The following is a 21,943-nucleotide window of genomic DNA, read 5'->3' on the forward strand; positions in this document are numbered from 1 at the left end:
ATTGATAGATTAAAGTTTAAAAATTGAATTGATTACCTAGTTCTTAATTCAACAATAAATATTATTTTATAGAATTAAAAATAATTTCTGAGTAGAGATGGTCTGTCAGCCTATATTATTAAGTATACTTGATGGCATATTTATATTCCTATTAAAATAATCAATCTTATTATTAGTTGTAAGATTGAATTCATTTTTAAAATCACATGCATTAAATAAATAGTAACTCTATCTACTAGATTAATAGTTAAAATACACATAAAATAGTTTTACTTAACAGATTTAAACTCATAAGTTAATGTTATACTGTTAATGTACACAGAACCGTATGAATTGGTTTATGGTGTAAATAGCTTAAAATTAATCTAATTTTTTTTTTGAAAATGCTATTGTCTTAAGTAATTAATAACAATATTTATAGTGGTGATAAATTTCAAGTCTTTGCAAATTATGTTTTTGAATTATAATAAAATAATAATTTTTCATTTAAATATCAAATTTTGAAATTGAAATATCAATAACAAAATTGTGTACAAGTGTTTTTAAGCTTTGAAAGTTCCTGAAGAATAAAATATAGGTAACTTTATACTAAATTTTCATTGAAGCTCTGCTTAAAATCTAAAATACTAAGTGATTATATGTCATTAATTCAATAATTATTATCTTAAATTTTAAGTATAAAGATAGGACACAAAAATTTTAAAATATTTTTTATTTTTTATTATTAAATGCTTTATTGATCTTAAAGACAATTTCATAATTCATTATCAACAAACTTCATTCAAAAATAATAATAAAATTAATATTTTATAAAGTAAAATTTAATCATGGAGTAAGTCTTTTCGGATCACGAGGAAACATTGATACTTTTCTTATGTTGTCTAAGCCCAAGTACAACATGACTACTCTCTCTAACCCAATTCCACCACCAGCATGAGGTGGACATCCATAACGGAAAGCATCTATATAAGCTGAAATCTTCTCAATATCTAAACAAATAATATTATATCAATAATAAACTTGAAAAAAATATTATTTATTCATAGACCAACATAATTCTATAATAAACATACCAATTTGATGATGTTTAGCTCTTTCTATTAAGTAATCAGAATCATGTATCCTCTGAGCACCAGATAAAATTTCTTCACCTCTCATAAACATATCATAAGAATTAGAAGCCACCTATTAAGAATAAAAATAGTAAATCAATTAAAAAATTTAAAAAGTTAGAGCATAATACTATAAATTACTTTTGAATCAGGATCTGGCATGGTGTAAAAAGGTCGAATAGCAAGAGGAAACTTATCCAAAATGTAGAAATCTGTATCATACTATATAAACAAATATAATAATAAGTGAAAAAAAAAAATTAAATTTAGCAAAAATGTTGGTTATACTTTTGCTTTGACTAAACGTCCAAGTAATTTTTCATTTGGCGTTGATAAATCATCTTCATCACCCATTTCAACTCCAGCCTCGCGAAGCATATTAACAGCAGTTGGAAATTCAAGTTTTAAAGGTGGATCCAAAAATTTAAATGGTTCTACTGGGTATTGTTCGCAAATGGTTTTAATTTCAGATTGATAACTATACAATAAAAATATATTTGTAGTAATATTTTATAAAATTTTTAAATGTATAGTACATTCAAAATAATATTAAAAAAAAAAAAAAAGAATATTTCAGACAAGTTTTAAAAACTTGATATAAAGTAAAATCTGTGTTTAATAATATTTACAATCTACATAGATACTTTTTTGGGTTTTTAATTGGTCTAAACCTTGCATATAATAAAGAAAAATATGAAACTATTGAATCAATTCTTTTATCTTTTGGTATTAACAAATATAAAAAAACAATATACATCTTGCCTTAAAGGTACATTTTTATTTGTAAAAATGTAAAAGATCATTAAAGAATTGTATATCGTAAGCTTAAAATTATTAGAATTTATTGTTCAAGTTTGATAATTAAAAATTGATTTTTTATATTACTATAATATATTTAATATCTTTTATAATAACTGAGAAAATTCGGAATAATGCCATAAAAAAATATGAAGAGAAGACCATTCAGTAATAGAACTCAAGAATTTAAAATTTAGATTTTTTCCATATTTTATCCTAGAAGGTCTCTAGCACCATTTATTTTTAGTTGACAGATAATTTGTAGCAATGAAAGATGTGACATACATTTAATTAACAGATTTTTATGCTTTATTAATGTATAATACAATTTTTCATAGTGTCTTTTTGCAATTTGCTTACAGTTTTAAATTGTTAATTATTATGGTGGATTATAATTTTTATGTATTTGTTATGCATCACATAGTACCTGTGATAAATCTTCTATTTAACAGAGTTAAACAAGAGGATTAAACAGAGTGAATGTGTTAAGGTGAACTCCAGTCTTAATATTCTAGACAATTAAATATTCTAATTTCAATACATATTTTTAAGTATTGAAACTGACCAGTTTTTACAAGATAAAATTTGATTACATGAATGTATAGCAAAGGGAGAGTGTTTAAGTTTGAATCGAAGCCCATCATATCAAATAAAATCAAAATCATGGAAAATATTTAAAAATACCTCGTGGCAAAATTGTTAATTCTCAAAAAAGCTGAAACTGTATCCATGATTTTATAAATTTACCATATTGTGTTAAGGACAGAAACGAAATCAAAATTTTGGTAATTTATTATGTTTGTTAGTTAATGGAGTAATTTAATGTAAAATTAGTTTTCAAAGAGCTTTGCTAATGTAGGTATAAAAACTTATGAGGTGTTTGCATAAACCTTATAAAGGTCTATGCACAAACATTATAAGTATAAGGTGTATGAGTGTTTGAGCTTATTTGGTTTAGAAATCATGATGATTACTGAATGCTTCTAGATAAGAAAAAAGTAAAACAAAAGGAATATAATATATCAACAGATATAAATAAAGAATAAGATTGATTTTTTTAGAATTTTTTAGATAGTTTACTATTTTATTTGTGATTTGGGCATAGTACAGATACATTTTTAGGTTAGATTGTAATTTAATTTTTATGGATTAAAATCTAAAAATTCTAAAAATAAAAATATACCAATATTGTATTTAATTAAAATGTATTGTACTTAATACTGTTAACTATACATAAAAATATTTAATACCAGGAGTGCAAAATACTGATTCATAATATCAGCTTAGGCACAATTAGCATAATTAGTTTTTAAAATAATTGCTTTTACTATTATTATATTTATGATTTTTATTGTTATATATATTTATATTTCTTGAAATTATTTAATTTTAATGAGTAATAATTAATTATTAAAAATTAATAGATTTAAATGTACAAATGTATTTACTTGTCACGTAATCCTTTAAATATGTTGGTTAAAAGTGAACCAATAACGTCAACTACTTCATGATAGTGATATTTAAAAGCCATTTCTAAATCTAAGCCGATAAATTCAGTTAAATGTCTATATGTGTTACTATCTTCTGCTCTAAAGACTAAAATATAAAAATATTTAAGTTAAACATAAATAATTGATGATAGTAATAGTAAAAAAACGATTTTCATACCTGCACCAATTGTGAATACTCTATCAAAGTCACCGGCAATTGCCATTTGTTTATACAATTGAGGTGATTGAGCAAGATATGCAGAGCCTTTGAAATATGATATTGTGAAAACATTTGCTCCACCTTCACTTGCTGCATTTATCATTTTTGGAGTATGGATTTCAACAAAACCCTAAATAAACAAAATACTTCAAAACTCTAATTATAATAAAAAAAAAATACAAATCAGTAGGTTAAATTTGCATATTGAATAAAAATATTTTAAAATTGTACTAAAATAAATAAATTAAAAATTAAAAATAAATAATAAACTCTATATTTTAATAAATAGATTACAGATTAAAAAAAAATAAAATATTACACAAAACAAGGTTGTAACAAAACCTGATTAAATTAAAAAATGTACTTGATACTTCTTAATATTTTGGATATGGTTTATTACACATTATTTACATAAATTGAGCATTTCAACCATATAATTCATTAATCTAAAATATCTTCAGGTCTCATTAAATAAATAAAATAATATATTTTATAACTCATTTACTTTTGCAGTGAGCAAGTCTCGGAAAAGTTTACAAACACCAGCCTCAAGACGGAAAATAGCTTGATTAGCAGGAGTACGTAAATCAATTACTCTATTATCTAGTCTTGTATCTTGATTGACTTTAATATTTAAGCCTTGGTCCTAAAATAAACATATAATTAATTCGTTATAAGTTAATAATTCGTCAATATTATAAGATATATTTAATGCGTTAATTATAATTATAGTATAAATTATGTATTTAAAATAAAGAGAAAAACATTTTAAAATACATATTTATAATATCTATAAAACATTTTAGGTTTTAATTAGACGTAAAAGGAAATAGTATGGGCATATAGCAGATAAAAGTCAATATATAGTATAACGTTAAGAAATCATAATAGCCAAGGTCAAAGTTATAGGAAAAGTTTTTTATAAGTTTAATTTAATGATAACATGGGTATATATATAATATAAAAAATTATCATGTGTAAATAGAACACATTTTACAAATATAAATGTAGATAATACTTTACATCATCATCTCCTTTAACTGGCCTAGATGCATCTTCAATAAGTAAAGGAAGTTGATTAGCAGATTGACTAACAACCCATAATTCTTCAATATGTATTTCAACATCTTGTTGTGTACATGATCCAATTTTAGAAGGTGTTCTTGTAACTTTACCTTTAATGTCTACTATAGACTCCTTATTAATACTACAAATTAAAATAAATAAATAATAAATTAGTGTTTGTATTAAGCTATTAATTTTTTATCTTCCTTACTTAGAACAAAACTTAACAAATTGTTTACTAATAGTATTAGATACTACAGCTAACACTTGAATAGACCATTGCTGCTGTCTGATAACCATAAAACACTGTTTGCCTAAAATTAAAATATGTTAAAATGCATAAAATATTATATTTTATTTGTTTAATTACCTTTGGCACGACTAGTATGAAGTCTTCCACGTATCCAAACACTATTTTCAGCTAAAACAGTCATAATGTTTTTTACATCCACAAATACTCGATCGGATACATTTTTAGAACTTTGAATCATTTTTAAAACTCCATACTTTCCAACAGAGATGTCTTCGCCAGATTCTTGATCATTAGTATTTGCTTTCTATTTAAATTAAATATTATAATATAAGATTTAAATTCATTTTTAGAACTAGTAATATATAAAAATTGACTTAATGTATTTTATCAGAGCAGACACAAAAAAATTAATTATTATTCAATCATAAATCAATTATTAATTTGAAATTTGTTTTAAGTATTATTAAAAACGTAAAAATTTTATAAATTTACATTAGTTGCTTTGAATTGTTCCTTCTTCATTGCTTTGGCTGCAAGTTTCTCTTCTTTCTTTAATTGACTTTTAGATTTAACTTGCTCACTAAAATAACATTTTAAAATTAATATTAAAAATAAAAACAAAAACAATAAAAATGTAAAAGTTATTATTTATGAAAAATAAAAATACTAAAATATTACACATACATAATACTACTATAAAATTAATCTATATAAAAATAAACCTATAATAACAAAATTAAAAGGTATAGTTCTTGACTCAATAATATAAATAAATTATTGTATAAAATAACATAACTAATTAGTTATTTACATCCATAAGAACTGGTGCTAAGCAAAAAAAAAAAGATGACTAACTATTGAACCTTAGTGACAGAAAAAGACTAAAAACCATTCTCAGTGAAATGTTTTTGTTTAAAATATGATTTTAAAACAAAAAAATTTCAAATTTTAAAGTTAAATGGGTTGTAGAATATTTTAAATTAAAAAACATAAAATAAATAAATGCAAGTTATAAATAAAATAATTTACCCTTCTGGCGTTTCAACAGCACCATTTTTTGACGCCATTTTTCAGTTTGATATCTAAAAGAAAAATTAAATTTATGATATTATCAATAGTTTTATAATAAATAGAACAAACTACATAGGAAGTTTGAGATAAACATTATTTGAGATTATAAATGAATAAATATCTTATGATCAATCAATAAAAAATGTGTTTTATAATGAATATTACAATTAATGAATCAACAAAATACTCACAAGTCTAAACGTGTACTATAATCGGATGCCAAAATATGCCAATACCACCCTCACAATATCAAATTACTAAACTTCTAAGGTTTACTTGAAGTTTGAAGTGTACAAACTTAAAGCTCTAAGGACTCTGGATAGTGAATACCGATAACGGCGATAACCGAGTATAATCATCACGTATATAACACGGCTTTGGATAGAATTATTATCTACAGTTTTACTTAAATGATAGTGGATATCATTTTTATCAATTTTGTCTTTATCAACCGTAGATAAAAATTCCACAAATCATGAAAATATCATAGACAATGTAAAGTCTATGGAAAATGTACTAAAATATATATATATGTATTTTTTATTTTTATAAAGCCTGTGAATTTTTTTTTTAGTATTACATTAGTATCATGGAAGAAAAATATCATATTAACTAACTTAGAATCAATGAATCATAGAGCATAATAATATTATATTACTCAATAATGCTTAAAATAAACAAATTATCACATTATCACTAGTCAACAAATTGAACAAATTTATATGTTAACATGTTATTTAAATATTTAAAATCTTATTATTTGTTTAATATTATAATTACCTATAATAAAAATAATTTTGTTATTTATTTGTTTATTATTGCAATACGAACTGAAACCTAATTTAGATATTTAATTAACAAAGACAGATAGTATTTAACACATATTAAATTAATTAAAATGAGTGACGATTAGCTGAAATTGAAAGATGGATCATCGTTCTCATAAATTTAAGCACACGAATAGAATATAAACTATAAAGATCGTGACTAGAAAGAAGGAACCTTTAAATATATCTTGAATTGAAGTTCAGATGTTTTTGAAAATATTTTTTTTTTTACATAATTTCCAGTTGAAAAAAACCCAAATTTTTATAAAAAATATTTATTTAATATATTTTTAATTATATATTATACGTTAGAATTTTTAATTATTTTGATGAAGAATCATTCTTAAAATTATATTTAACTTATTTAATAGTTTAAAATGATTTTTTATGATCTCTCTATCTTAATAAATAGATACATTAAGTTATTAAACTAATCTAAACTAGGTAGATACATATTACAATGTTATAAATTTAATACTGCAGCTGTGCATGTTTTAATATGTTATAAATAGAACTCTTTACTTTAAACAAGAATTATATTAAACACAATTACAATTAAAAACTACAAAAAATATTTTTATTAGTGAATTTCAAAATGATGTAGAGCAATTATAAATAGTCGAAGATGATAATATTAAATTGAAATCAGAAATTTTAACAAAAGAATCAGATTTAAGGTTATGGACTGTTAAAATAATTAATCAATTACATAGTGAATGTTAGTTATTTATCTTTTTTGAAAAAAATGTACAAATTAAGCCACAAAACATTAATAATTAAATATTATTTTCTAATTGATTTTATTATTTCAGTATTTTAATTTAGAGATCAAATTTTTATACTATTTTACAGACTGTTTATTACAAATAAATTTGTTGAACAAGCAACTTTAAATTTTAAAATATTTGAAAGATTAACCAAAAGAAGACTTATAGAATTATGATTATATTTTGTTTCAGAAAAGAGAAAAAAGCCCTAGAAGAAGAAATTATTAAAAGGTCTATAAGAGATATGGATGCTCAACAATGTTTTAAAGAAGAATATGAAATTTGACATTTAAGAAAGAAATGAAAAGAGATTAATAGTAATTAAAAAAATTAGAACAGCAAATTTCTGTATTAAAATTTAAATGTAAAGTTTTTAGCATACAATCTTTGCATGATTTATATATTTGTTACAGTGTCTTCGTCTAAAGAAAATATTGGAGAAGATAAACTGATAACATATAAAAAAGAATATTTTCAAAATAACTATAAGATAAAAGATAGAAGCTCATCAGAACTTGCAAAAAAAAAAAAAAAATACTATAGCAAGTTGTTCTGAACACAATATTGTTTGTCCAAATTAGAAGGATTATAAACTTCAATTAATACTGTTTTGTTATTTAATTGGTTTATAGCTCATGTATATGTTATAAAACTATTCAATTTGAATTTTAAAATTAAATTATGAGCTTCTAATTTTTAAATATTAATAACAATGATTGTATTTTAATTTATATATACATACACATTAATGTTTTGTAACATAATAAAATTTGCTAATAGATTAAAAATAAACAATACATCGTATGTAAATACTTAACTGCTTATATATATAAACACATGTAAGATGCTTGTATATTGTTTTATTAAATAAGTCAGTGGCAAAAAAAACCATTTTGGTTAATCTATATTTTAATATTCTACTGTATAACCAATACAAGACAATTATAGTAGTGTACTAAATTATTTTAAATGGAAATATTGAATACTTTTATAAATTGTTTTTAACATAAAGGGGTTAAAAGGAAAAATGTGTAAAATATTAATTATTAAAACATTAAAAAATTATATCATAATAATAATCTGAGGGGTAATTTTTAACAATTATTTTATATTGTTACTAAGTAATAACTACACTTGATTTATTGACACTACAATTTAAATGGCAGAATGAGCGGAATGGGTGACAATATTTTCAGAAGAAATTTATCGAGTTTTTAACATAATATATATAAATATATATTGTTAAATCAATATGTAATTTAAAGTTTTATAGATAATAAACTAGTAATTACTGTGAGCATTATGTTACTATAATACATTATATCCTACGAGAAAAACAAACTGGAAAACATTAATAGGCAATTTTTTTTTTTTTTGTTAACAATTATATTTCTTATAAATTCAACAATAATCATGAATTAGAAAACTATTTGACTGTATAATGTATTGTTTCATACTAATATAGTAATATTACTAAATATTTTTTAATATTTTAAAGTAATTAATACATATTAGTGGTATGTAAAAGTAAAATTCTTTTAGACAGTCGCCTTAAGACCAAAATGGTTGGGTAGGTATTTAGTATGATATAAAGTTTTTAGCAATTATATTAATTTTACTGTTAAGTGAAAAAAAATTGTAAATTAAAAGCTGGATGCATGGGTCATCAAATAGTAATTTGCTTCAAGTTTGAAAATTGTTTAGCAAATTACTGGTACACATTGTTATTCTGTGCTCATAATAACAAATTTATAGCAGCCAGAAGATGATATTCAAAATCAATAACATATTAACAAAAAAATAAACTTAGATGCTGAATAAATTTATTAGGTTATAACAAACAAAACTAATATTATATTACATTAAGTAAATGGGAAATGACTATCTATAATTATACAACATCTCCATACTGATTACGTGATTCCCTATGTTGAGGAGTCCTTGTTTGGTCAGATGATGGATAAGCTTGATTATTCCATGTTGGTTGAGTATTTGATGGCGGATAAGCTTGATTATCCCATATTGGTTGAGAATTTGATAGAGGTGGTTGCCTAAATCAAAATATTTAAAATGCTTATAGTTATAGTTATAATTATAATTTTTTCAAGTTCGAAAATAATTTTCAATATAATGCAATATTAAAATAATAAGCAAATTAAAACAATTTAATACTTATTATCAATATTTAAATTAAAAAAACCATTAATGCTTTTATAATATGTCTTAAAATATCTAACTTATTAACTAAACTTTGGTGTTAATATTGATAATATAAATTAATCAATGCTTTTGTATAACTAGAAAATTAAATGAACTTTTTTAACGGTATAATAAATTTTATATATTAATACCATAAATTAAAATTGTATTAATATTATTTAATTATCCATAGGAACTTCGTATATCAAATATGAACTTAGCTCAGTTGATATACGTATCAGCTTTTAATATTATTATTGTTATTATTGTAACAATGGCAAAAAAAAAAAAAAATAAATTACAAATTATAAAATCATTAATTCTATTCACATAACAAGAAACCCAGCACCAGTTTTGGTCAGGCAACATTTATATGTCACCTATATGGTCAACAACCTGAACATCTGCTGTGAATATAATGCCGTTAACATGTGCACAAAATCAATCACTTAGGTTCTTTCTTAATAGGGTATAATTATTTAAATGATTTACCTATAAGTCACTTTATTTGGTTGTGTTCTATCATATTCTTGTCTATTAAGTTTCCTAAGGTCTTCGTAAGAAGTAGGTGTAACATTTGACAGTGAAATTTCATTTTCCTTCCTAAGTGGTAAACCTAAATGACAAATGAATGTGAAATATGTAAATAATAGTATTAAGGATATAACCTACCATCATAATTGGGTCTATAATCTGTATCTAAAGAGTATGTAGGTTTATGCATATCAATATCTACATTAGATTTGTAATCAGTCAAAAGTGTTGGCATATCATTTCCAGGTGTAATATTAGTTGGATTTGTAACATTTCTGAAAAAAAAATGAAGATAATTGGATATTATTCTTTGTTACTGTATATTGTATTCTGTTTTCTTTACTCTTGGAAAAATTCTCCACTTGTTTTTCCTCTACGTTCCCTGAGCACTCGTCCAAGTTCACTATTAGGTAACTGCATTAATTTTTCAGCACATTTTGCTTGATAAGAATATTTACCAATTAGATAACCAAACAGACCACCAAATATTACTTTAGGCCATGGACCCCATTTTAAACTCCGCTTTAAATAACCTTAAACAATAAACAAATGATACATAACAAATTAATATACAACAGTATAATGCTTTCCAGGCAACTTAACCAGTTTTTTATTTTATATTTTTGAAAATATTTATAATGAATATTTACAATATTTACTGCAGTCTGTACAGAAGTTTAGAAAAAGAAAAAAGAAAAACAGTTATAGAGTAGTATTAAGAAGATCTCTTGACCAGTTTCAGTTGAGGCGCCTGTTAACCAGTTTAAAAACGTTTCTTTAAACAGTAGTGTACAAAATTATCACATATCTGAAGTTGCTAAGATTTTTATTCGAAATGATAGTTTTTAAATTAATATTTAACAGTTATATATAAACAAAGCAAAACAACAATAATGGAATTGCTTACCGGCATTAACTGCAGCATAGGAAACAGCACCTGTAATCAGTGATAGTGGTAGGCTTCTTTGAAAAAAACTTTCAGTGTTGCATTCATTCATGACTCTGGTTTCTTCTGGTGAGAACTGGTAGAACTATATAAAAGAAAAAAAATCAAAATTATGTCCATACTATAATACATTTTACGAATGCTGGAACGTAAACACAATAAATAAAAAAAATAGGTACAACAGTACAAAACATCAAAATATGACTTACAAGTGAATCTGGAGACGGTTTCTTTTGCTGTGGCGGTGTGCCGGGATTTAGATTTGCCATTGCCACTCGAATATTATGGATCGGACTGATGGCTTACGATATTTTTATATTATAATGCTTTGGTGTCGTTAAGAACGCTATACTTTGACAAAAAATAAACGTAATTCAGACATTGGTCGGGTGCGAACTACAGATGTGCAGTACTTGATAATTGATTATTTATTTGTTGAGCGGTAAGTTCACAAGCCGCAAATCGCTATTATCAAAAATCAGAAAGCCTTATTCCGTGAACTCAAACCAAAATCCTTGGATAATGAATATTGGATGGTAGAATACTAGGATGAATGATGAATTTAACTATATTTGATTTTCAAGCGTTATCGTTATCGTTTCAAACACTTCAAACATGGAGGAAAAACGCGTCCAATGCATGTGATAACGGCAGTCTGTCCACTGAGCGCAGCCACGATCACAGTCTTCCAAACGCGTCCTAATAAATAATCTGATCACCACTCCATCATTATTCATTTCATTATTATACTATAGTTATACTATACAGGTACTTAATATAATATTGTTTTTCATATACGGTTTTTTTTTTTTTTATCCTTCTCCCAAATCACACAAGTCGTTCCCCCAATAATGTCAATTAACCAATGTTGTTATTCTGATTAATATTTTTTTACTATTAATTTATAAATTGTAATTTCATTCGTTGTGAACATCGTAGTCTATGATAGTTTCGGTGGATGATTTCTCAATAGCTGCTGTCTAGTGTCGTCGTCGTCTTTGTCGTTGTGATCTTTAAAGTACTAAGAACATTGTTTATAAGGAGTCAAAATGTTCCATTAGTGTTTTTGTTTCGAATTACTTCATCGTACTATTCGTACTGCCGGAAATGGATAGTATTAATAAAAACGTAAGGGTTTCAATTATTTTTGTTCGGCTGATATTAACTTTTATCGTATAGAACAATGTATAAAATATAATATTAAAACTGTTAGTGAAATAAAATAGTAAAATTGTTTCGTATTTTAGTACTGACTCGGAATATTGACAAAAGAAATAAATCTATTAATTTAGGTATTTTCATTTTTTGTTTCAATGTTCTAGTATTAGGTTTAAGTTAACATTTTCCTCATCTATAGTAATACATTTATTAATTAGCAACATTTAAATGTTTTAATGTTATACTTAAGATGAGATAGTTACCTAAATAGATTATTAAATTATTTAAAAACCTTGAATATTCTACTTTTTATAAGTTTTGTTAATTTATATTTTGTGGACTACCTGTATTAATATTAAACAATTTAATTGATTACATAAAATAAATAAATGTCTGCTTAATTTTAATACTTATTTTATAAACATTAGTTTTGATTGATAGTTAAGTACTAAATATTAGCTAGCATCTATAAGAATTAAATTATTTAAAATTTGCTTTTAGCAGTTTACATTAAATTTTTATACTTTTTGTAATTATCTAATTAAACTATTGAATATTGACTCATATTGTATTTACAATTTATTATTTTAATTAAAGTTATTAAATAGAATAAATAGATAATATTCTGAGTCTAATTTTTGATATTAGCACTTTAAACATTTTTAAATAAGACATGTTAATAAACATTTTTCATTATGAATATGTTCTTATACTGTTGAGCACAATTTATTTTATAATAAAAATTATATTTATCTAATACTATTAATACTATTCTATAAAAACTATCAGATTTAATTTCTATTTTGGTCGTTTTTAAAACTTTTTAACGAAGTTTTACTTAATTTTCTTATAAATCTGATTGATTCATTGAACTTGTTCATTGTTTTGAATTAGATATGTACTGTATTTTCCTTTCAATTACTGAATAAACTTGTTTAATGAATCATTTTAGGTTTTAATTATCAAAATATCTAGATAGTTAAATAAATGTATTTGCATATATATTTAGGTATATCATAGCTGATTAAAATGGCATCCAGAGATAAACAATCACAATATGTCGATGGTCGACGTACCTGTCCTCGGTACAGTGGACCCGCTTCCAGCAATGGTGACTATGCTTATGCATATTATGAGCATGGTCCTCATGGGTCTAAACCGCATTCATGTTCAAAACACAGTTATATCAACCGATATGGACGTGAAGAGAACATATATGAAGAGATTGGAACATCTAAACTTGATGAAGAAGTTAGATATGTCCACTCGAAACATTTACAGGCAAGTATTCTTTTAACAACATGATATGTATAATGTATCTTTTATATAATTATATGCTTTTTTTTTTAAGGTTTTGGATGAATTAAATTTATCAATGGAAGCAATGATAATGCCTGACAATGGTGCATGTTTAAACAATAATGGTTCATCTGGCCTTAATTTAGGAACTTCTAGAGATGGTTCACCTGTGAATTTAAGTGTAGATAGTGGGGTTGCATGTGATGCTAGCAGTTGTGGTACAAATAGTTTAAGCCGACCTCGTAAATCTCATTTTAGCACAAAACGATTTTGGAATAAAATGCCTACATTAATTTCACCCAGTCCGAGTAAAACATCACTTCCAGGTTAGTTAATTAATTTTTACTAGATTCTGAGTTGAGCTATGAATTTATATATTTATTAAGCATACACAATTTTATTTTTAGATGTATTCCAAAAATATAATTATGTTATTATTAAGAATGTAGACAAAAAATTCATCTTACTGTTAGAATCTAATAGCTAATGCTAAATTTAATATTTATAAAATACAAGCAAAGAATTGATATATCATGTTGTAAACTAATGTTTTTTTTTTTACAAATATTAGTTCAGAGAATATAAATAAATATTTATCTTACAATGAGTAATTAAAAAATATTTTGTCTATTTATCATTGTATTAAGATAGTTGTTTTATAATTTTTCTCGTTGATAAAGAAAAAAAAAATTGCCTATACTAGTATTAACGATAATGAGATAACAGTATAATTTATTGTGATTATTTCACATATTAGTAAGAAAAACTCTTTGTTATTACAGTTTTTACATTCAACTAAATAGTAATTTTAAAGTTTATTTAGATAAATAAAAAAATGCAAAAAAAAATATGACATTTTCCAAATTGTTATGTAAAATGTGACTAATTGTTTGTTTTTGGTTAGTGAATATTGTACATTATGATTTATACAAGATAATTTTTCTTATCATAAATCACTTATAATTACCAAATTATTAACATTTTTGAAAATATTTTCTTTGTATAATATACATTCAAAATAAAACAATGTTTAAAAAAAAAATGATAGTTTTTATATTTTTTGGTTTTTTAACGATAATGTACAATTTTTAATTTTATTTTTATATTCTGAAGTAGAATATTTTTTGTAATATTTAGTTGATTAAAAATAAAATTTGGAATAGTAGTTTTTAAATTATAAATATTTTAATTTGAGGTGAATTGTGTAGTAGACCAACATTTTGCAGAGTATCTTTGTACCATTCCATTTCGTTCACCAAAACTTTAAATACTAATAACTAATAAGTAATAACTTAAAAAATACTCGTTTGTATTTTCATTTTTAATTATCGAAATTTGATACTTAAAAATATTTTGCTTTAGAATATAAAATTTAAAATGTATATTGTTATTCAAAAAAGTATAAAACTCAAAAAAATTTTGTTTTTTTTTGACTATGAATCATATAAAAAAAAGATTTTCAAAAATATTAATATTTTTTGATTCTTTGAGTGGTTTACGATTAAACAATTACTTTATAAAAATAAAATTATTCATCATTAACATCCTACCTTTAATTATATTTTTATAAATTGGGTTAAAAAGCAATAGTACAATTTAATATATTATATCTATAATAATTTGTCATTTAATTTGGTTAATAATAGTTTTAAAAATATAAAAGGATAAATAAGAAAAATGCACCTACCTAAATATTTATTTTTATAATCAGATGAGTCTGTGCGATGGCGACAAAATTCATGGGACGAAGTAACACAATCAACCACTATTAATGAGCGCCATACTCCTTCACAAAAAAGTTCAAGTTCTGATAGAGATCCAGAACTTTCATCAGAAGAAGAAAGTAACAAGTATGTATTTAATTTTCTCTGTTATTTTCTTAGTTGTTTTATTTTTATGTTTCTTTTATGTTTAGAAGTTATGATACAAGAAACAATGTTTCTAAAACATTAAGATGGACAAAGAACCCTCCATCTCCAGATCCACCTTCTAGTCCAGGTTTATTATCGAGATGGTTTTCATTAAGACGATGCTCTCAATACGATCTAGATGTTCGGCCAAATAGTAAAATGCCTTTATTACCAGAGGTATACTAATTAATAATTTTAACTTTATTTATAAAAATTGTATAAATATATCCAATAGAAAAATTAAAAAAATACATATTCTATCTAGTTGGTATTTAGATATTATAGAAATATTTAATATTAAATAAATTGTTATTTTTAGGTTGAAGAAGACTGTTTTTCTAGACGACTTATTCCACCAAGTCTTCCACCAGCACCTCCTGATATTTCTGAACAAGAACTAAGACGTAGATATATTGTTGACGATATAGTGAGAAGTGAAAATTCATATTTAGCTACTCTTCATAGACTTGTGAATGTGAGTTAATAAAAAAAATATATTGCATTTGTATAAGTATATTAAATTTAAAAACTGCATATTTTATAATATCAGGATTACAAAAAGCCTCTTGAACAAAGTATGCCATCAATTTTAAGTCAGTCAAAAATTTCAATACTATTTCATCGAGTTCCGGAGATACTTCAATGCCATACACTATTTAGAATAGCATTAGCTGAAGCTGTTGCAAATTGGGATCGTGATCATAGAATTGGTGATGTTTTTGTAGGATCTTTTAGTAAAGCAATTGTGTTGGATATTTATAGTGGGTTTATCAATAATTTTTTGAATGCTATGGAATTGGCAAAAACTGAAACCAAAAGAAAAGCATCTCTCGCAGAATTTTTTAAAGTTAGTATTTATATTTTATTTTTGTATTTAGCATAGTTTATTTTTTTATTATTTTTTTTTTTTAGAATCGACAAGAAGCATCCCATGACCGTCTTTCATTTTATAGTTTAATGGTTAAACCTGTACAACGATTTCCACAATTCATTCTTTTCCTCCAGGTTTGTATTCAGTATTATCTTAATTTAAAATTATGATTTAAACATTGTTTATAACGTGTATATATTTTTTTAGGATTTATTACATAATACAGGTTATGGTCATCCCGATAGAATGTCTTTACAATTAGCATTAACTCAATTGGAATCATTAGCAGAAATGCTCAATGAGAGAAAACGTGAGAGTGAGCAGGCTCAAGCATTTAAAGAAATGTTAAAATCTGTGTCTAGTAAGTTAGCTGTTCGTCCCATTGCAGACAGCAACAGATGTCTTCTAAGACAAGATGATGTTACACAAATAGTGAGTTCTTAACATAAATTATAAATTTTTATTACATTTTAAAATACATTTTATACATTAATATTATTCACAGGAAATTAATCATGGAGAGGTCATTGGAAAATGTAAACCTCGACGTCTGTTGTTATTAAATGATTTGCTTGTATGTGTCTCTGTTAATAACAAAGATGATTCCAATAACACATCACAAAAAAGATTAACATTCAAATGGAGTTTTCCTATTGCTGAAATTCAAGTATTTTACAGTTATTTTATTTCTTTTTTTTTATTATATTAATTTTTAAAATTTGTTTGTTTAGGTCATTGACACATTGTCATTACCTAGTGTTTCACGTACAATTGCTGGTAGTGCAGGATCACATAATAGTATTACAACAGATAATTTATGTAATGAAATGAACCATCTAATGCACGATTATCAAGTAATCAGTCGTATTGTTGAATTAGCATCAACATTAAAAGGCACATATTTGGTTAGTTTAAATTTATAATTATATAATTAAAATTATTTATCATATATTAATTATTAATAATATTTTCATGAAACTATGCTTTTGTTTTTAGGATCTTGCTCCAGATAATTTAAAAGGGGTTTTAAATGCAATACAGTGTGAAGTGCAATATAAAGGAGATCAGGTAGCATGGATGGATTCCTGTTGTCTCCAATTATTTATTAATCGTCAAGGATACACATTTCAAATGGAAAATCCTGATTTACGTAAAGGATGGATCACTGGTAAATTTTAGAAAAATTATATATTATTACTATTCTTACCTTAAAAATGTTTTATAGAATTAAGGCTTGCACGATTAGCTCTCGATCCAAATAATTCTCCAGCTTGGGAAGTTCCTGATCAGGAGTTGATGCGACCAATGACAAAAATGCCTCTATTTGTTGGTGCTCATCCCATAACTTCATCTAGTAAACAAGCAGAGGTAATATTTGAATTGAATTAAGAGGATACCATATCTGCATATTATGTTGTATGTCCGTCTTACAAATACACAATATAACAAATTGACATTTGAATTCAATAGAACCTTTTTTGTGTTATTAGCTTTGATATTGAATTTAATTAACCTATTACTAAACTTAAGATAAAAAAATTATTTGTTGTTTTTAATTGGTTTTTATAACGTATAATAGATAATTATTCTTACCTTTAATTTTAATTATTTATTAGTTTACTCTAATATTAAAATTATCAATACAATATCAGTTTTACTGAACACAATTTAGCCATGTTGTATGTTTGTAAAATAAAGAAAACACATGTAGATGTAGTATTCTCTTAGTGAAAAATTTAAATTATATTTATATTACTTATTACTTATATTATAATAATTGCATAGGTGACTTGTGGATGTTTTTATTCTTCTGGTTGTGGTAAATTTTCATATTTGTGGGTTTGCACTACAAATATTCCAATGAATACACATATAGCCATCATGTCTGTTAATAATACTTGTATTCTAAAACAAATTACAACATTAGACTTGCCACAAACTATTGTAACTGCTATAGAGTATGTCAGAGCCTCTGATACAGTTTGGATGGGTACTAATCATAAAAGGTGATTAAAGTGTTTTTATAAATATTTTTAAATAATATTAGTTTTAATTAATAAATATTAATGGATTTTTATTTTGGTTTCATAGTATTTTAATTTTTAATACTGCTGACATGTCGGAAGAAGCAAGTATTTCATTACCAGGCGAAGACGAAAGCCTCAGAGTCACAGCAATTAAACACCATTGTGATACCGTTTTTGTAGCTTTATCAAATGGCTCATTATTACTTTATAGAAGAGGTAATCAGTCCAAAGAACCAGAGATTGTAGTATTGGGTCCTGATGCGCCTATCACTTGTATATTACCTATCAATTTATCATTATATGTAGCATGTGGAAAACAAGTGTTTGTTATGAGTGCTATCACTGGAGAACTTCAAGTAAATATCAAATTAATTAATATATTCATTGTTTAGTATTTTATCAAATAATTGAAACATCAATTTTAGAAAAATTTCACCATTCATCATGGAAAAAATGTTAACCTTTTGGCTCATTCTGGTGTTGGACTTTGGCTTTCGTTAATGAATTCAACAACTGTTTGTTTGTACCATACTGAAACTTTTAAACATTTACAGGTAAAATTTGTTTAGTGTTTATAGAATACCATAATATTTATTTTATTTATAATAATTGATTCACAATATTAATAATAATACTTGTTTATAATATTATTATTTTTTTTTTTTTTTTTTTTATTATTCCAGGATATTAATATTGCATCAAATGTTATAAGATTAAAGGGCACTGCTACACCAGTCAATGTTACTGCATTGATGGCTTGTAAAGGCCTTCTATGGGTTGGAACTGATGCTGGTATTAGCTTAACTGTTCCGTTACCTCGTTTAGAAGGTGTACCGATAATCAGTGGCAAAGTAAATGTTTCTTATCATGGGCATACTGGTGCAATATCTATTTTGGTGCCATTACAAGATCCACCTACTGTTTTGAAACGTCCACCTTCAAAAACATTAGCTAGTGATATTTATGATCTATATGGTCGTTTGATGTGTGTCAAGGACTATGATAAAAATGAGGATGTTTTAAATTCGAGTCGATGGTCTTTGCGATCAACTGATGAATCATCAGCAGTACAACATGCAAGATCGTCGGATGTATCAAAAAAAGATTTTACTTTAGTAACGGTATCTTGTGGACGTGGTTATGTCAATTATCAGCAACCATGTTGTTCAACTATTGAAAATAATGCCTACATAATCCTTTGGGAGATTAAGTTATAAATGTAAGTAGGTAATGCTAATTTAATTTTAATAGTTATTGAGTTGTAGGTAACTCGTTATCTTTAACCTACAGGGTGTTTCTGAAATTGATATTATTATGTTTTAGAACATATTAGTGTTGTGAAAATAATTAAAAATTAATTAAATTTACCATCAGAATCAAGTATTTAAAAGTTAACATAAGTTAATTGATGATAATAAATTATTATTATACATTGATTATTGTATTAAGTTAGAAAATAACTTTTCTATATAAACTAACCTTGCATTAAAAAAAAAAATTCTAATTTTTATTACTTACTTTTATGCTTTCTAAATAAATATATACTAACATATTTCATGAAACACCTTTTTGAAGCCAAATGACCATTTTATCTTGCCAAATCAAAACGTTCTTCTTCCTTAGAGCTGTATATTGTAGCTGTAAATAATATTAATAGTAATAAGTATTAAATTAAATAATAATATTTAAATGAAAACATTGCTGTGAAAAGAGGTGATTTTTTTTCTAAATTACTTGAGTAATTAACTTTTTCTCATTTTGATTTTTTATTTTATATTAATATTATATACTCTAATATTGTCTATGTTAAAAAAAAAATATGTGATAGCTATCCTCACATATATATTCTGAAAGTAATTATGATAAAATACAAACAGACAAATAGTGCAACATGTTCCTTTCAATTTTCTTTGCATTTTAAATTATCGGAGTAATCATTTAATATTATCTAACTTTTTTTTATTTTTATTCTCCTTCATAATCAGTCTTTTAGTGCTATTAATTATTATTTTAGTTAAATGATACTTTAATATTTTTAGTCGCTCAATAATTAATTTTTATTCATAATTATTACTTTTATTATTACTAACTTTCTATGTATTACTTAAACAGCTCTAATTTGTGAATTTGTTGATTATAAATAGTTAATACTTAATATATTATTATAAGTATTTAAGATAGTATGTATTAGTGTATTTGTATACAATTAATAACATAATGTTTATGTGCTGTGGAATGATTAAAAATTATTAATGTATACGTTACAATCATTAAAAAAAAAAAAATAAAATAATACAAATCCATAGATAATTTGAATAGAATATTATTATTGTACGGTAATCCATAGTTATTAAATTATGTACTATGCATGAATTTCAGTATTACACTACTCAAGCACATTTTTCCCAATTTAAATACTTGAAATTAGTATGAAGTATTAATCAATTTTTTATGCTCTTACATTTTGAAAATTATCAATATTTCATGTTTTCTTAAAATGTACACATTCATTAATATATATAATTCATCCATTTCATTTGGTTTATGATTGCTCACTACTCTTTTGATTGAACTTCTTTGTACTATAATTGAATAAGTTAATGATGAAAGATACTGTATAATATTGGATTTTTTTAGTGCATTTTAAAGCAATATTATTTATTTAAGGCTTTTTATTGCCATCAGATGACTAGTATTATTAGTTTTTAATATAACATTTTTTCTAGTATATATTTTAATATAACCCTGTTGCTCCTCATTGCTACTTGTACCTTCAACTCATTTAAGCCCTCGAAGAAACAAAAATATAATATAATTTATAGTGTATAAGTGTTTTACCCATATTTAGTACTGTGATATTCTTATTACAATTCATTCAAATGCTTTAAAATCATTTTTATATATACTATATACATTGTAATATGATAATAGGTGATAGTTATTAACTTAAAGTTTTGTATTATTTTTATTATTATAACTATTTATCTAATGCGATAATAAACTGTATTTTATGGTATTAATATTACATCTGACACATATTTGTCACTTACTATTAGTGCATAATAATAATATTACATATATATTATATCTATATATATATATATATATAAACAATTTGTGTTTCTTCCTAGATAATGCGCCAAACTTTTAGTTTTATTTAAGTAATAAATTAATTACAAAAACACTTACAAACATATATATATATATATATATTTATATAATATATATTAACATTGTATATTTAGTCAATTAAGTACAAAATAAGTAAAATATACACAAATGCACGTACACAAACATTTATCGTAATCAGAAAATCGCTATTTTAACGCTAGTAGCTATTGACGTTTTTCGATGTTAATTTATTTATAGATTGTTAAACTTTAAACAATTATAATA

At 24.2% G+C, this 21,943-nt stretch overlaps 3 protein-coding genes across 6 annotated transcripts; 1 reads left to right on the top strand and 2 right to left on the bottom strand.

The window, feature by feature from the left end:
* Window positions 1-727: 727 nt before the first annotated feature.
* LOC112599672 (aspartate--tRNA ligase, cytoplasmic) lies at window positions 728-6,372 on the bottom strand. Its single transcript, XM_025346682.1, has 13 exons — window positions 6,201-6,372; window positions 5,968-6,020; window positions 5,431-5,518; window positions 5,056-5,242; window positions 4,897-4,999; window positions 4,644-4,827; window positions 4,126-4,266; window positions 3,579-3,750; window positions 3,359-3,506; window positions 1,401-1,590; window positions 1,254-1,334; window positions 1,074-1,185; window positions 728-989 (listed from the first exon to the last, which is right to left on the bottom strand). The coding sequence occupies exons 2-13, from the start codon at window positions 6,003-6,005 to the stop codon at window positions 826-828; spliced, it is 1,608 nt and encodes a 535-aa protein (XP_025202467.1). The 5' UTR covers window positions 6,006-6,020; window positions 6,201-6,372; the 3' UTR covers window positions 728-825.
* Window positions 6,373-9,427: 3,055 nt separating this feature from the next.
* LOC112599692 (OCIA domain-containing protein 1) lies at window positions 9,428-11,857 on the bottom strand. Of its 2 annotated transcripts, none has more exons than XM_025346709.1 (7): window positions 11,696-11,857; window positions 11,492-11,628; window positions 11,244-11,367; window positions 10,680-10,869; window positions 10,475-10,611; window positions 10,295-10,418; window positions 9,428-9,654 (listed from the first exon to the last, which is right to left on the bottom strand). In XM_025346709.1, the coding sequence occupies exons 2-7, from the start codon at window positions 11,549-11,551 to the stop codon at window positions 9,495-9,497; spliced, it is 795 nt and encodes a 264-aa protein (XP_025202494.1). In that variant the 5' UTR covers window positions 11,552-11,628; window positions 11,696-11,857; the 3' UTR covers window positions 9,428-9,494. The 2 variants fall into 2 exon arrangements, with proteins under 2 accessions (XP_025202494.1, XP_025202495.1); XM_025346710.1 differs by having other exon boundaries at window positions 11,492-11,633.
* Window positions 11,858-12,049: 192 nt separating this feature from the next.
* LOC112599664 (rho guanine nucleotide exchange factor 10-like) lies at window positions 12,050-19,922 on the top strand. Of its 3 annotated transcripts, none has more exons than XM_025346668.1 (17): window positions 12,050-12,410; window positions 13,450-13,721; window positions 13,792-14,065; window positions 15,451-15,589; window positions 15,658-15,826; window positions 15,969-16,124; window positions 16,200-16,496; window positions 16,562-16,654; window positions 16,728-16,952; window positions 17,026-17,187; window positions 17,252-17,425; window positions 17,517-17,688; window positions 17,746-17,888; window positions 18,306-18,526; window positions 18,612-18,903; window positions 18,973-19,101; window positions 19,231-19,764. In XM_025346668.1, the coding sequence occupies exons 2-17, from the start codon at window positions 13,470-13,472 to the stop codon at window positions 19,762-19,764; spliced, it is 3,432 nt and encodes a 1,143-aa protein (XP_025202453.1). In that variant the 5' UTR covers window positions 12,050-12,410; window positions 13,450-13,469. The 3 variants fall into 3 exon arrangements, with proteins under 3 accessions (XP_025202453.1, XP_025202451.1, XP_025202452.1); XM_025346666.1 differs by having other exon boundaries at window positions 12,051-12,410; window positions 15,655-15,826; XM_025346667.1 differs by lacking the exon at window positions 12,050-12,410 and having other exon boundaries at window positions 13,470-13,721; window positions 15,655-15,826; window positions 19,231-19,922.
* Window positions 19,923-21,943: the final 2,021 nt, after the last annotated feature.

This window comes from Melanaphis sacchari, unplaced genomic scaffold, assembly GCF_002803265.2.
Source record: "Melanaphis sacchari strain LSU unplaced genomic scaffold, SCAv2.0 Contig54_pilon_pilon, whole genome shotgun sequence".
In the NCBI taxonomy this organism is placed as follows: domain Eukaryota; kingdom Metazoa; phylum Arthropoda; class Insecta; order Hemiptera; family Aphididae; genus Melanaphis; species Melanaphis sacchari.